This window comes from Mesoplodon densirostris, chromosome 17 (genome assembly GCF_025265405.1).
Source record: "Mesoplodon densirostris isolate mMesDen1 chromosome 17, mMesDen1 primary haplotype, whole genome shotgun sequence".
Taxonomy (NCBI): domain Eukaryota; kingdom Metazoa; phylum Chordata; class Mammalia; order Artiodactyla; family Ziphiidae; genus Mesoplodon; species Mesoplodon densirostris.
The window spans coordinates 77,248,138-77,260,569 of NC_082677.1; the positions used below are offsets into that span (position 1 = coordinate 77,248,138).

Here is a 12,432-nt window from a genome sequence, read left to right on the forward strand (position 1 = left end):
CATCCTCACTACAGCCACCACGAGACCCTGATGGAGGTACCAGAGCCCTGGGGAAAGTCGTCCCGAGCATCGCCCTGCTTGGCGCAACTTGAATTACAAACAGGACGGGGTGGCTCTGCATCAGGAGAGCCCGGGCGCATCACCGAGTGGGGGTGTGTCCTCACCGACGATGCGGACGGGAAGCAGGGCTCCTGCCAAGAACGGGGTTCAGCCCTGGTCGCCGAGGTGCCCACGTCGGAAAGAACAAAACAGCTGGGAAAACACACTACATGAGCCTTCGAAGGAAACCAAGAGGATGCAGGGAGAGAGGGCACCGTGCGGGTTCTCGTCCGGGGCCCCTTAACAGGAGGGAAGCCCGGTGTGCGGGCTGCCGGCGGAGAGAGGGAGAGAGACAGACGGACAGAGACACAGAGACAGAGACAGAGAGTCAGGGACTGAGATGGACAGAGGCAGAGTGCCCACCGGGGGCCCCGTGCTGAACCGCTCGGTGAGGGGGGATGAGTTTGCTGTCCCCTCAGACGGAGGTCAGAGTATCTACCACCTCGTGGTGCTGAGCGAGGCTCTTCCCGAGCGTCCCCCAGGCCCGCTTCCCCGTGGCACTTGGTGCCCCAGGACGGCTGGTCTCACCGGGAGGTGGTGGGCTCCCCAGCCCTTCACAGGGGCCCCGCTGGCCGGGCCTGGTGGACGCCCGCCCTCGAGGGTCTGCCTTAACCTCCCCGCCGGGCAGGGGGTCGCTGCCCAGCTCGGTTCGGGTTACCCCCCCGCCCCCCAGGGAGCCTCTGTGACCGGCTTGTCCACGACGGCCCCACCGCGCTGTGCCTGCCGCCTTATCTGCTCCGCTTTCCGTGACGGCAAAATGTGCCCCTGTGTCTCCCCGCCCCCGCGGTCCAGCCCCGGTTCCCGTGGGACGGCTCGGCTCCCGACCCCCGACCTCCGACCTCCGACCTCCTCCCGAGGAGCCTCCCCAGCTCCGTCCCTCTCGGCCTCGGCCTTTCATTTCTCTCTTTCCCTCTCTTCGCCTTAAACAGTAAAAGACAGGACTGAAGCCTCTGTTTAGGACACTGAATTATCCGGTAAAATATCCAATAAGCCCGCGTCCTCCGCGGGTGGCCTTTCTCTTCGGGGGTTGCTTTCCCGTCTGCGCCGCGCTCCGAGCCGAGCCGGGCGGGGATCTGGCCGCGGGATGACCATGGCCGGCCGCGGGCCACCGCTGCTCACCCTCCTCGCCCTCCTCGCCCTCCTCGCCCCGCGCGGCGCCCAGCCTGCAGGTAGGCGCCACCTTGGGCATCCTTTCTGACTCAGGCTTGCGGGTGGGTGGGTCGGGGGCTTTTTCTGGGAGCCGAGGGCCCTCGGCGGGACCAGCATGATCGGAGCCCAGCTCCCGGTCTCTTCGCCGTTCGTGACAAGTATGTTGGAAGTGACCGTGCCCTTAGGGGTCCCCGGGGGCCCAGGTGGAGCCGGCCGCCGGGTCCGGGGCTTAGGACTGGGTAGGGCACGGCTTCTGGGGGAGCCGGGAGGGCCCCCCAGCCCCTCCACGCCCCCCGCCCACGGGCCTCTCCCCGTCCTCAACCTTCCTTCACATTCAGACCCAAACCAGCGACCGCAGTTGGGGGGCCCTGGAGCCCTGCCGTCCACGCGGCCAATGCGCCCCCGCACCCAACCGGTGGCCAAGGTCAGGTCGCCAGGAGCTCAACACACACCAGACTGCAGAGGTTTAGCACAGAAATCAGAATGCAAACTCAAATTAATAGTTTTTTTTAACAATTGTGGGTTGAAACAGAAGTATTTTGGATCTATGGGGTTAAATAAGTACATTATTAAAATGATCATAACCTCTTTCCTTCGATGTCCTAAATGTCCTGGGACACTCGTGACCGCAGGGCCTGCATCCACTTCTCTCAGCTGCGCTGCCCACCTCAGCCAAGGCTCCAGCCACCGCCCCCCTCCCCCCCCTCCACGCAGCAGACAGGGTGACGTCAGGCAGCTCTTACAGTCAGTCGAACCTTTAGAATAAAACCCAAAGCTCGGAATGAGGCCTCAGTAAGAGACACTCCCCCGCCACCCCCGGCAGCACACAGCTCACAACCGCGTACAACTGTGCAGAATCGTGTACGAGGTAAACGGCCGAAGCAGCCTAACAAAACGAGGACTCGTGAAACCCTGTCCTGGAGGGGCCATAGATCAGATACCCAGAAAAACCCTCCCGGTAACACTGAAAGCAGAGTAATTATTTTATCCCATGTTTGCTACATGCCCCTGCCTGGCACAAGGGAAAAGACCAAGGGGAGCAAAAGAAGGAATGAGGCAGTGGAGCATGCCCACCATCAGCTCCCCTGGGAACCCGGGACCTCGCAGCCCCAGGCACAGAGCCTCCACGGCGCGAGGGGACCCAGGAGGAGACCCCACTCCAGCTCAGACCACGCTTGGCACCCCGTGGAGGAAAGAGACAAGCTCCCCGGTGGGACGCTGGTGCCGGGAGGAGAAAGAGAAACCTCTCTGGAGAAGCGGTCACTGCCGTCGGCCCAGGGGTCTGCGGTGACTGCTTGTGACCGCAGTGACACCCCAACAATCCAGGGTCACGTCGCGGGGAGACATGGGTCCTCGTTGCCTCGGGCTCCCTTCTCAACCCGGGGCCTCTCACGGTAAAAGAAAAACCCAAACACACAAGGAAAGAAGACAACCAGAAACTTGCAGGAAAAGGAGTAGACTCAAACTCGCAAAAACCTTGATACCCAGACACAGAACACAGGAGACGTCATAGAGATACGACAAGAAAACAGGAGACATTAAAATGCCCAAACAGATGTGGAAAAGGATCAAACAGAACGTCTGAAATGGAAAAAATATTCATTGGAATTTTAAAATCCATTCAATAAATGAATCAACACAAAGCATTCAGGGGAAAGAGTCTCCTTTACAGCAGAATGCCGATTAGTAAGTGCAGAAGGAAGGAGGGGTGTAAAGTCACTCTTCTGCAATTAAAATGGTAATAACTGATTCAGGAAAAACTACTTCATTGACGCTGAAAACACTCGGCTAAAGACTGTTGGGGGACAGGACATTCCTATCCCAAAACATCTTCCTCACAGTGGAGAAATCTGTGGACACCATCTATGCAGTGTCCCCCAAACTTCATGTTCACCCAGAACCTCAGAACGTGACCTTAGTTGCAAATAGGGTCTTTGCAGGTGTATTAGTTAAGAGGAGATCATCCTCAGGGTGGGCCCTAAATCCAATGACTGGTGTCCTTAGGAGGAGGCTCTACTCAGTCCTCCCCACCGTGATCCTCATCCTCATATTCCAGAATGATGCTTAGAGCTCCAGCCATCACATCTGTGTCCCAGGTAGCAGGATGGAGTGAGGGACAAAGAAACGGCCAGGGGCCACGCCAGTTGTCTTTTTCAAGAAGGTTCCCAGGAACCTGCTGCCTAGCTGTTCTGTTGGCATCTTGGTGGCCAGCGCTCAGCCATGCGGCCAGCCTTAGCACCAGGGGAGTCTGTCTGCGCAGCCGTGTGCCCAGCTAGAAATCGGGGGCTCTTGTCCTGGCAGAGGACTGCCCAGGGGGCAGCCTCTCAAGCCCGGTCTCCACCCCTTCCTCGCGGGTTCCCACCCTCCTGTTCTAAGCTCACTCCTACTCACCTGGCTGCACGTAAGGGGCCTGGGGCCCAACGTCGTGGTGAGCAGGAGATAAACTTCTTCCCGGGTCTGAGGGTCAACCGTTGGGTCTGCCCCTCCCAGCACCGCAGAGCCTGGCCCTCAGGATGCGGGTGGGAGTTCTTGGGTTGCCCACCCACGCTGAGGCGCCTACACGCCTGTCTTGCTCTTCAGCGTTTCTTCCCACCTCAAAAGCAAATGAAGTTCTGGTGAGACGGAAACGAGCCAGCTCCTACCTTTTGGAAGAGCTCTTTGAGGGAAATTTAGAAAAGGAATGTTACGAAGAAATCTGTGTCTATGAGGAAGCAAGAGAAGTATTTGAAAATGACGCATCCACTGTATGTATCGCCCCTGCCACAGACTCACACGCTTTCTGGTTATTCCGCTACCTTAGAGGACATATTTTCTCAAAGAGACTGAACTAAATTAATTAACCTATTTACTTACCTGGGAGGTTGATCTAATCCTAATTGTACAGATGAGGAAACAGAGACACAGAAGTGAAATCACTTTCCCCAGCCAGTTAGTGGGGCACCCGGGATGGCAGCTGAGTCCCACCACCTAAACCCTTCAGATTAAGCAAATTAGCACATTGAGTAGCCGGACTCCTCCCAGAGGTCCCTCGGCTTGACAGGGCTCTGACGGAATTTAGTGTTTTTAATGGAGACGTAATTGTTTCAATGTATCAGCAACGCAAAGACCCTCCCTAGGATGCCTACATGGTAAGAACGTCTCTCATCATCTATAACTTGGATTACAAGCGACCACACATACACTCTAGATAATACAACTGAGAACTTGCCATTCTCAATTACTCATAAGCTTATCAATCAGTAGACAGAGGGGCTGAATATTTGTGCGTAAATATTTCAGAATAGTAAAATACGTAATAAAGACTTCCCAGTTCTACATATTAAAGCAGCAATATTTAAAGGTGATTCTGAACAAAATGTTGACCCCTTTCTCTAATATATTTTTAAAGTATTTTAAAATCATAATTTCTTAAATGCCCATGTAAAAGAAAATGAAATAGACCATCTTTAATCAAACTGAGAGAAATTACAACTTCCTGGTAAAGTGCTTGAGCTGTTAGAAGTCCGAGTATGATTTGGGGAGATGCAATTACTTGTATGTTTACCCTCCAGGCCTTAAGTCTGAGTAATTCTCCTAATTTTAGATACCGCCACCCCAAATTAACATCCCCCCCCCCACATACACACTTTAAAATGTTTAATCCTTGTTGAATTGGCTTTAAAAACAGAAAAAGTGATGTGAATTGTTGACATCTGCCTCAGGCACTCTGCAGAGCGGGGCCATGGACACAGGCCTGGGAGGGGAAAGGGCCTTGGGAGGCCGCGGTGTTTGTCTTAGACTGTCTTCCCTTCCTCAAATGGGTCACCGTAAATAAATACTGAATGGGACATGGGACACGGGTGTATTAAAGATGATATTAAGTAGATGTAAAGAATTTTACATTCTTTGTTTCAACCAGTATTTTCCTATGAAGTGAATAAAATCAACCTTTTCTTATTTTTAAGCCCGGCCACAGGAGAAAACATGGAAAAACAGATGTCCCATTTGTAACACTTTTATGTTTCTCTTGTACAGGATGGATTTTGGAAGACGTATCTGGGTAAGTGTCTCCTCCACCTACTCCAGGATTCTTTCCTCTTCTCCCTTTAAGGTCAGGGGAGGCAGTTGTGTCACGAGGGCTGCTAACTTGAGGCCAGTGGATTCCAGATTTCGAGCCTTGGGCTCCTGGGACCCCTGACCTAAAGGAAGGGCCTGGCACTGCCCGAGGATGAGGACGAGGACGAGGACGAGGGTGGGAAAGGCCCCAGGGTCCCGCCGGGATCAGGGGGAGCGGCCTCCCGGGCTCCCTTGGGCCTCGTGCTGAAGGGTCAGACCCGGTTGAGGAAGGCGAGGCTTGGGGGATGCTGGGCGTCCCCGCGGGGACCACAGTGACAGGGGAGCTCGAGGAGGCGCCGGCGCTGGTCACGTGGCCGCCCAGCAAGGAAAGGGGGTCCTGGAGGGACATCAGAGGGTGTCACCCTCAGGGTGTCCTCACGTCCCTATCGGCAGGCGGCTCCCCGTGCGTCTCCCAACCCTGCCTCCACAACGGGTCCTGCCAGAGCAGCATCCACGGCTACACCTGCACCTGCGCCCCGGGCTACGACGGCCGGGACTGCGCCTTTGGTGAGACCCCCGGCCTCCTGCCCCGCCCCCACCCCAGCCGCACCGAGCCCCAACCCGGGGATGAGCAGGAGGAGGCCCGTGGGAACCCGGTTTTCTGCTGGGAATCACACCTTGTGAACGGCCCCCTGTTTCCCCGGTGGGGTCCCCTCCTCTTCCTCCCAGCCCCCCGCCCCGTCCAGACCATTCGAGATCTACTCTCCGCTCTCCCGGGGCCCGGCTGACCCCGCTGGGGGTGATGGGTCTGGGGGGTCAGCCTATGGGGGGACCGCACCCGCCTCTCTGGGTCGTGGGTGAGTGACCCGGCCTGCAGCTTCATCAGGTGATGTCCCTTCAACATCGTGACACTGTATCCGTGGGGGGTGGGCGGCGCCAATGCCCGTCAGTGGTCGTTCGTGCAGCAGTAAACTCGCGTAATGCTCCCGAGGGTCAACGCGGAGCCCGTTTCCGGGACGAACGTTACGTCCAGCCTGGATCCCCGGACTCCAGCTGCCTCCTGAGCGCCCCGCCCAGTGCTGTGTGGACGCCCCAAGTGCAACTCGCGCCAAAGCAGGGCTTCCAGCTTCATCCCGCACGTGTCCCCTCCCCCATCCCAATGCCCACCTGGAAGAAGCCCCTTAAAGGGAGCGGCTGCTGCGGCGGGAAGTGGGCCCGCGGCCGGGAAACGCGGATCCTTGCGAGGGACTTGCAGACCCGCCCCCCCGCAACCGAGCTGCTGCTCTGAGGACGGGCCTTCCTGACTCCGGAGTCGAAACGCTCACCTGGCGACGTTTGGAGTGAAAAGCCAGAGTCCCAGTGCGTAAGGAGATTTCAGAATGGCTATTTCCAGGGTAACATGTCTGGTTTTCCTTTTCAGCTAAAAATGAATGTCACCCTTTGAGGACGGATGGGTGTCAGCACTTCTGCCACCCGGGGCCGGGGTCTTACACGTGCAGCTGTGCGAAGGGGCATAAGCTGGGCCGGGACCACAGATCCTGCATTCCCCACGGTGAGTCCCCTCCGCTGGGCCTCCTTCTGCAGGGACCTCTGACAGGCCACCTCCTCCGTGGCTGGGCGGGGGGGGTCCTCCTCGGCTGTGGCAGGGCGCGGGGTTCCCCTCCTCCATGGCTGGGCGCGGGGTCCTCCTCGGCTGTGGCTGGGCGGGGGATTCTCAGTCCCATGCTGGGCTTGCCCGGGGCCTCCTCGGTCCCTGAGAGCAGGTCGTTTAATCTCACCTGCTCTGTGTTACACGAATTATCTCAACCAAGCGGGCATCCAGGAATAGGCTGAAGGGTCAGCACCACAGATAAACCCGACGTCTGCCCTGGGAGGCACTGACTTTTCTTTTCCTGTGGCCACAATGAAGACAGGTGTGCGTGCGGAGCCCTCAGTTCTGAGTGCCTTCTGACGCCACAGGGATGCGAGCAGGACCCTCCGACTTTCCCGTGGCAGGTAACAGAAATATTTTATAAACGTGTTTTAATCTTTTGTTACAAATTTCATCCTATTTGTCATCTCCACCTTCTTTGATTTAGGTGAACTACTTACAATCTCAACATCACACTTCAAAGCCCTTTCTCATTCCGAACTCACAGCTTCAGTGTCTTCATTATTTGCACCAAATAAAAACATAGGGTTTTATTTACAGCCATCCAAGGCCTTTCTTAGAGTCCAAAAACCGTTTCCAATGTCACTGCTCTCGGAAGACAAGCATCCTGGTGGCACTCAGGTGGACATGGTGGGTCCAGAACCAGAGCAAGGCCCGGGCCCTGCTCACAACCAGCTGGCCGGAGTCCTGCTCCACTGCCATGTTCAGGAAACGGCCCTTCTTTGGCACCATTTCTGTTATTTTCTGTTTCTCCCTTGCCTGGTTTGGAAGCTAAACATTCCATTTCTATTCATCCAGTGACCACTCTTGACACTGAAACTTTCATATCTAACTTAGCAATACCTGAAGTTATTATGTTTACCCTTCTCCCAAATTATTTCAAGCACCTCCCACGAGGCTCATCTGCTATTTTGACCAATATTTTATTCTTTTCTTGCTTTTTTAGTAACTCCACAAAATAAGTATTATTTTTAATCATACCGCCAACATGGGTTTGGATTTACCTACGTTCTGCATTTTCCTTGCATCCCAGGCCCCTAATGCAGATCATCCCTTCTGTCTCGTCTGTCCTTTAGAACAGCCCTGTCAATAGAAACACAATATCGGCCACAGATGTAACTTAAATTTTCTAGTAGCCACGTGCATAAAAGTAAAAGCAGGTGAAATTAATTTTGATAGTGCGTTTTACTTACCTCAATACATCTAAATATTATCTCAACATGTAATGAACAGTAAAAAAACGAGAGACAGTCCCATTTTCTCTTTCTACTACGTCTCTGCCCTCTGCGGTGTACAGCCTTTTACTCTTGGCTTGGACCAGTCAATCTCAAGTGCCCAGTAACCACAGCGACCACCATGGTCGACAGAGAGCTTTACAGGGCCCTCTGGTGAAGGGGCTGCTTCAGCCCCGCGTGCGTGCGCGTGTGCGCATGTGCGGAACGCGTCTCCTTCACCCTGCTGCTCGCCAGCAGGTGGAGCCGGGCAGAAGCGTCCGGCCGCTGGGTGGAGGCCCGGCCCCACGACGGACAGAGCTCAGTGACCACCGGACCCGAAAGGACCGAGGGAGGGGACATCCAGTGAGAGCCGGGGTGGGGGTGGGGATCTGTCCCCAGTGGGACCGTACCTTTGCTGCCTGTCCTCCTGAGCGTCCATCTTCCAAGCGTCCATCACTCACCCCTTCTCGCCCCTCCACTCCGTGCGCTGAGCCGGCCTCAGCGGTGGGTGGGCTGGGCTGGGCTCGCTGGTGGGGTGTGCGCCCATGTTCCTAACCACGACACTATACTGCCCCGAATCCTGCAAACTGGCACCAACTCTTTATTGTCTGTTTGCTTTTTAAAGGTAAAACTAACAAATTCCGAAGGAGAAGACTTCTGTGGAGGTGTTCTAATACAGGACAATTTTGTACTGACAACAGCAAAATGTTCACTCTTGTACAGAAACATTAGTGTGAAAACAAGTAAGTATTTTACCATTCTTTTTTTAAAATAAATATATTTATTTATTTATCTTTTAAGTTTTGGCTGCGTTGGGTCTTCGTTGCTGCGTGCAGGCTTTCTCGAGTTACGGTGAGCCGGGGCTACTCTTCGTTGTGGTGCGCAGGCTTCTCATTGCGGTGGCCTCTCTTGTTGCGGAGCACGGGCTCTAGGTGCGCAGGCTTCAGTAGTTGTGGCATGTGGGCTCAGTAGTTTTGGCTCACGGGCTCTAGAGCGCAGGCTCTGTAGTTGTGGCGCACGGGCTTAGTTGCTCCACGGCATGTGGGACCTTCCCGGGCCAGGGCTCCAACCCGTGTCCCTTGCATTGGCAGGCAGATTCTTAACCACTGTGCCACCAGGGAAGCCCTATCATTCATTTTTATAAGATCACGTTGGAAGTAAAAACTATCTTATGTAGAAATAAAAATTTTAATCTAGAATTTTTGCTTCTAATGCAATACAGACTGAGCTTATCTTCCTACTAGAGAGATCACTCATAAAGTCATAAAGCAACGGGGATACCTAGTGGAACTCTGGGCACAGCAAGCAGACAAATGCGGAATATTTAGTCTAAGGAGGAAATCACAGCTGATGAAACTGTCACTTAACTTGACACTGACATGGAGCAGCTCAGATCCCTGTCCACCCCGGGGCCTGGGCTGTGCTGTGAACTGCTCCACAGTGATTCCCAGGACCCGCAAATATACGCTCCATCCCCAGACATTTTTCAGTCAACAGAACGTCAGCCTAGAAAATGACATCTGAAAAGCCAAGCTCTGATTGGCTTGGAGAGGTTCCTCCTGATTTCTTCCTGGTCTTTTGACCGGTTCAGCAACCAGCACTGCGCTCCGCCCCCGCCCGCACCCCCGCGGACACCTCAGTGGGTTTCCTAGAGGAGAGTGTGGGAGAGGCCCCTCCGTGGGGTAGCCCCTGTCCCCTGCGAGCAGGAACCGGGCGGCGGGGCGCACGGAGTAACCTTGACCCCCGGTCTCCTTCCAGGTTCCCGCTCCCGGGCGCGCGAGGCCCCGCCGGCGGTGGAGGTGAAGGGCGTCCACGTGCACACGAGATTCGAGGCGGACACGGGGGACAATGACGTGGCCCTGCTGGAGCTGGCGCGGCCCGTGCGCTGCCCCGACGCCGGGCGGCCCGTCTGCATTGCCGAGGCCGACTTCGCCGAGCGCGTCCTCCTCCCGCGGCCGGGCGTGCTGGGCGGCTGGACCCTCCGCGGCCCCAAGCTGGAGCCCGCGCGGCTGCCGGTCACGCACGTGGAGCCCGGGGAGTGCGGCCGGGCCCTCAACGCCACGGTGACCACGCGGACGGGCTGCGAGCGGGGCGCGGCGGCCGGGGCGGCGCGGTGGGCGGCGGGCGGCGCGGTGGCCCGGGAGCACCGCGGCGCCTGGTTCCTCACCGGCCTCCTGGGCGCCGCGCCCCCCGAGGGCCCCGGGCCGCTCCTGCTCATCAAGGTCCCCAGATACGCGCTCTGGCTCCGGCGAGTCACGCAGCAGCCGAGCTCCGCCAGCCGGAGAGGCGACCACGGTCACAGACGCGACGGGGAGCCGGTGCTGGGATGACAGCGCCCTCAGCCCCTCCCCCGGGACCCCTCGTCTGAGCAGAGCCCCGGAGAGGAGGGGGGAGGGGCGCGCGTCCAGCAATAAAAGCAGACCTGTTGGCACCGAATGGCGCTTTCCTGAAACGCCAGGGAACAGAGGGGTTCAGTCCAACAGCGGTCGCGGGGGAGGGGGGGCGGCGGCGTCACAGCGACCTCCCCGCCTGCCCCACCGCGGGCCTCTGCGCGGGCCCGACCCCGGGGCGGGAGCAGCGGAGCGGCTGGGCCGAAGGGCCGCAGCCCCACGAGGAGGGCAGCGCAGGGACCGCGCGGCGAGCCCCGCGGCCCCGTGACGCCGCCGCCTCCACCCACGCCGACGGGCTGCGAGTCCAGCCCGAACCGCGCTTCCCGCAGACCCGACCCGGGGTGTGGGGCGGCCGGTGCCCGACGGGCAGGCGAGAGCGCGTGGGTGCACATCACGTCTATTTCCCCGTTAATTTCTAAGCCGGAGGTGCCCAGTTCCCCCGAGGGAGGGTAGGGCTCTCACGGCTGGCAGCTCCGTGGCCGCCACGGCGGGTCCTGAAGTCAGCTCCCGCCAAAGGTACAGGCGGGGGCGGGCTCCTTCCTGACGCGCTGCTGGGGAGCGGAGGGTTGTTTTAAGGGGTTGAAACTGTGACTTACACACTCTCCTCACTGGAGAACGGAGTTTAAACACAATTCAGATTTTTAAGTAACAATCCTTAAACAAACACGATTTTTGTTTCATTTCTGATATTATACTTCAGCCCCAGAGTTAGCCTTTTTTTGGCCAATCTGCAGATGCGCTGGCCCATTTCTCTGAAAGGACCTTGGCAAAAATAAATATGTGAATCTGACGCAAACTAACGGACAGGGCAGTGGAGGAACAGGAGTGGACTCTGAAGTCTTACTGAATGTGGCTGTGTTATCTTCAAACTGTCATGACGTCATCTGGCCACTGCTCTGAATGGCTACCAAGGATTTAAAATCCAGCGGATGAGCACTGCAACTTCTACATAAATAATTCTGTAGAGATACCTGCAATCTCGTTGATGGCATTAATTTGCCCTACAAATCTGGATTTGCTACAGTAGAAACCCTACCTGGAAATTATGACAAACATACACAGCACAGGCAGAGGTAAGAATCTCCTTACAGCATTTATGGGCTCTATAAAAACAAGGACCACTGCAGAGAAAGATACAGGCCTGCAACGCAGCTGAGACGCAGACGGCCATGCGAAATGAAAATTGCTCTAGTCACGTGTATAACTTAATAAATGGTTAGAAGCCACACGAGGTAAGCAAATCAAAACAATAAAACTCAAGAAAAGGGAACTTGATTAGATGGCCACACCCATTCACGGCCCGGTACAGACCATCTGCTTCCAAATTTGGGGGCAATGCGAACAACCACGCCAGGCCTGTGTTCACAAGGCCAGGCCGGCCGCTCCACACACAGGCCTCCAGACCAGTGGAAACGCAGGATGCTCACGCCCGAGGTTCTGTTTCTTTTATTGCCAAGTACGACCTCGTGTTATGGTTCACGGTCAGTCCCTGATTTTCTACTGTTCAAGAAAATACCCGAAAGTGTTGAAAATGCCCAGCTTTCTACACTATGAAATCCAGGCACGCTCCCCCAAGTCCAGCGCTCACCCCGCAGCGAGGACTCAGCTCTCATCCGTGAGGGTGTGCCCGGCCCCGCGGAGCAGCGATGCCATGACGGCGGTGCCCCGGGAAACACGGACCGTCTCACCATGGCCGTCTGCGCCTCCCCCAGGCCACGCTCTCCTGCTCAGGGAACTGGTGGGGGCAGGCGGCTGGAGGCCTGACACCCCCGGCAGGCCGTCCCCTCCCACTGCCCATCCCCACGCCCAAGTCTGGACATGCCCAGGGCGGAGGTCACACTGTTGACTCGGAAGCCCAGCTCACAGAAGTGGATCCAGCTCCACCTTTCTTTGG

General features: G+C 56.6%; 1 protein-coding gene across 1 annotated transcript; it reads left to right on the forward strand.

Moving 5' to 3' along the window:
• Nucleotides 1–1,189: 1,189 nt before the first annotated feature.
• Nucleotides 1,190–10,478, forward strand: PROZ (protein Z, vitamin K dependent plasma glycoprotein). Its single transcript, XM_060080247.1, has 8 exons — nucleotides 1,190–1,268; nucleotides 3,829–3,992; nucleotides 5,263–5,287; nucleotides 5,737–5,850; nucleotides 6,704–6,835; nucleotides 7,193–7,278; nucleotides 8,774–8,891; nucleotides 9,907–10,478. Exons 1-8 carry the CDS (start codon nucleotides 1,190–1,192, stop codon nucleotides 10,476–10,478), a joined length of 1,290 nt encoding a protein of 429 aa, XP_059936230.1.
• The last annotated feature ends 1,954 nt before the right edge of the window (nucleotides 10,479–12,432 follow it).

Bases quoted from the DNA above. Each gene is read 5' to 3' on its own strand.
- PROZ (XM_060080247.1), top strand. From the start codon at position 1,190: ATGGCCGGCCGCGGGCCACCGCTGCTCACCCTCCTCGCCCTCCTCGCC. The intron at 6,836-7,192 runs GTGAGTCCCCTC...GCCACAATGAAG, and splicing joins CAGATCCTGCATTCCCCACG to ACAGGTGTGCGTGCGGAGCC. The intron at 7,279-8,773 runs GTAACAGAAATA...TGCTTTTTAAAG, and splicing joins CTCCGACTTTCCCGTGGCAG to GTAAAACTAACAAATTCCGA.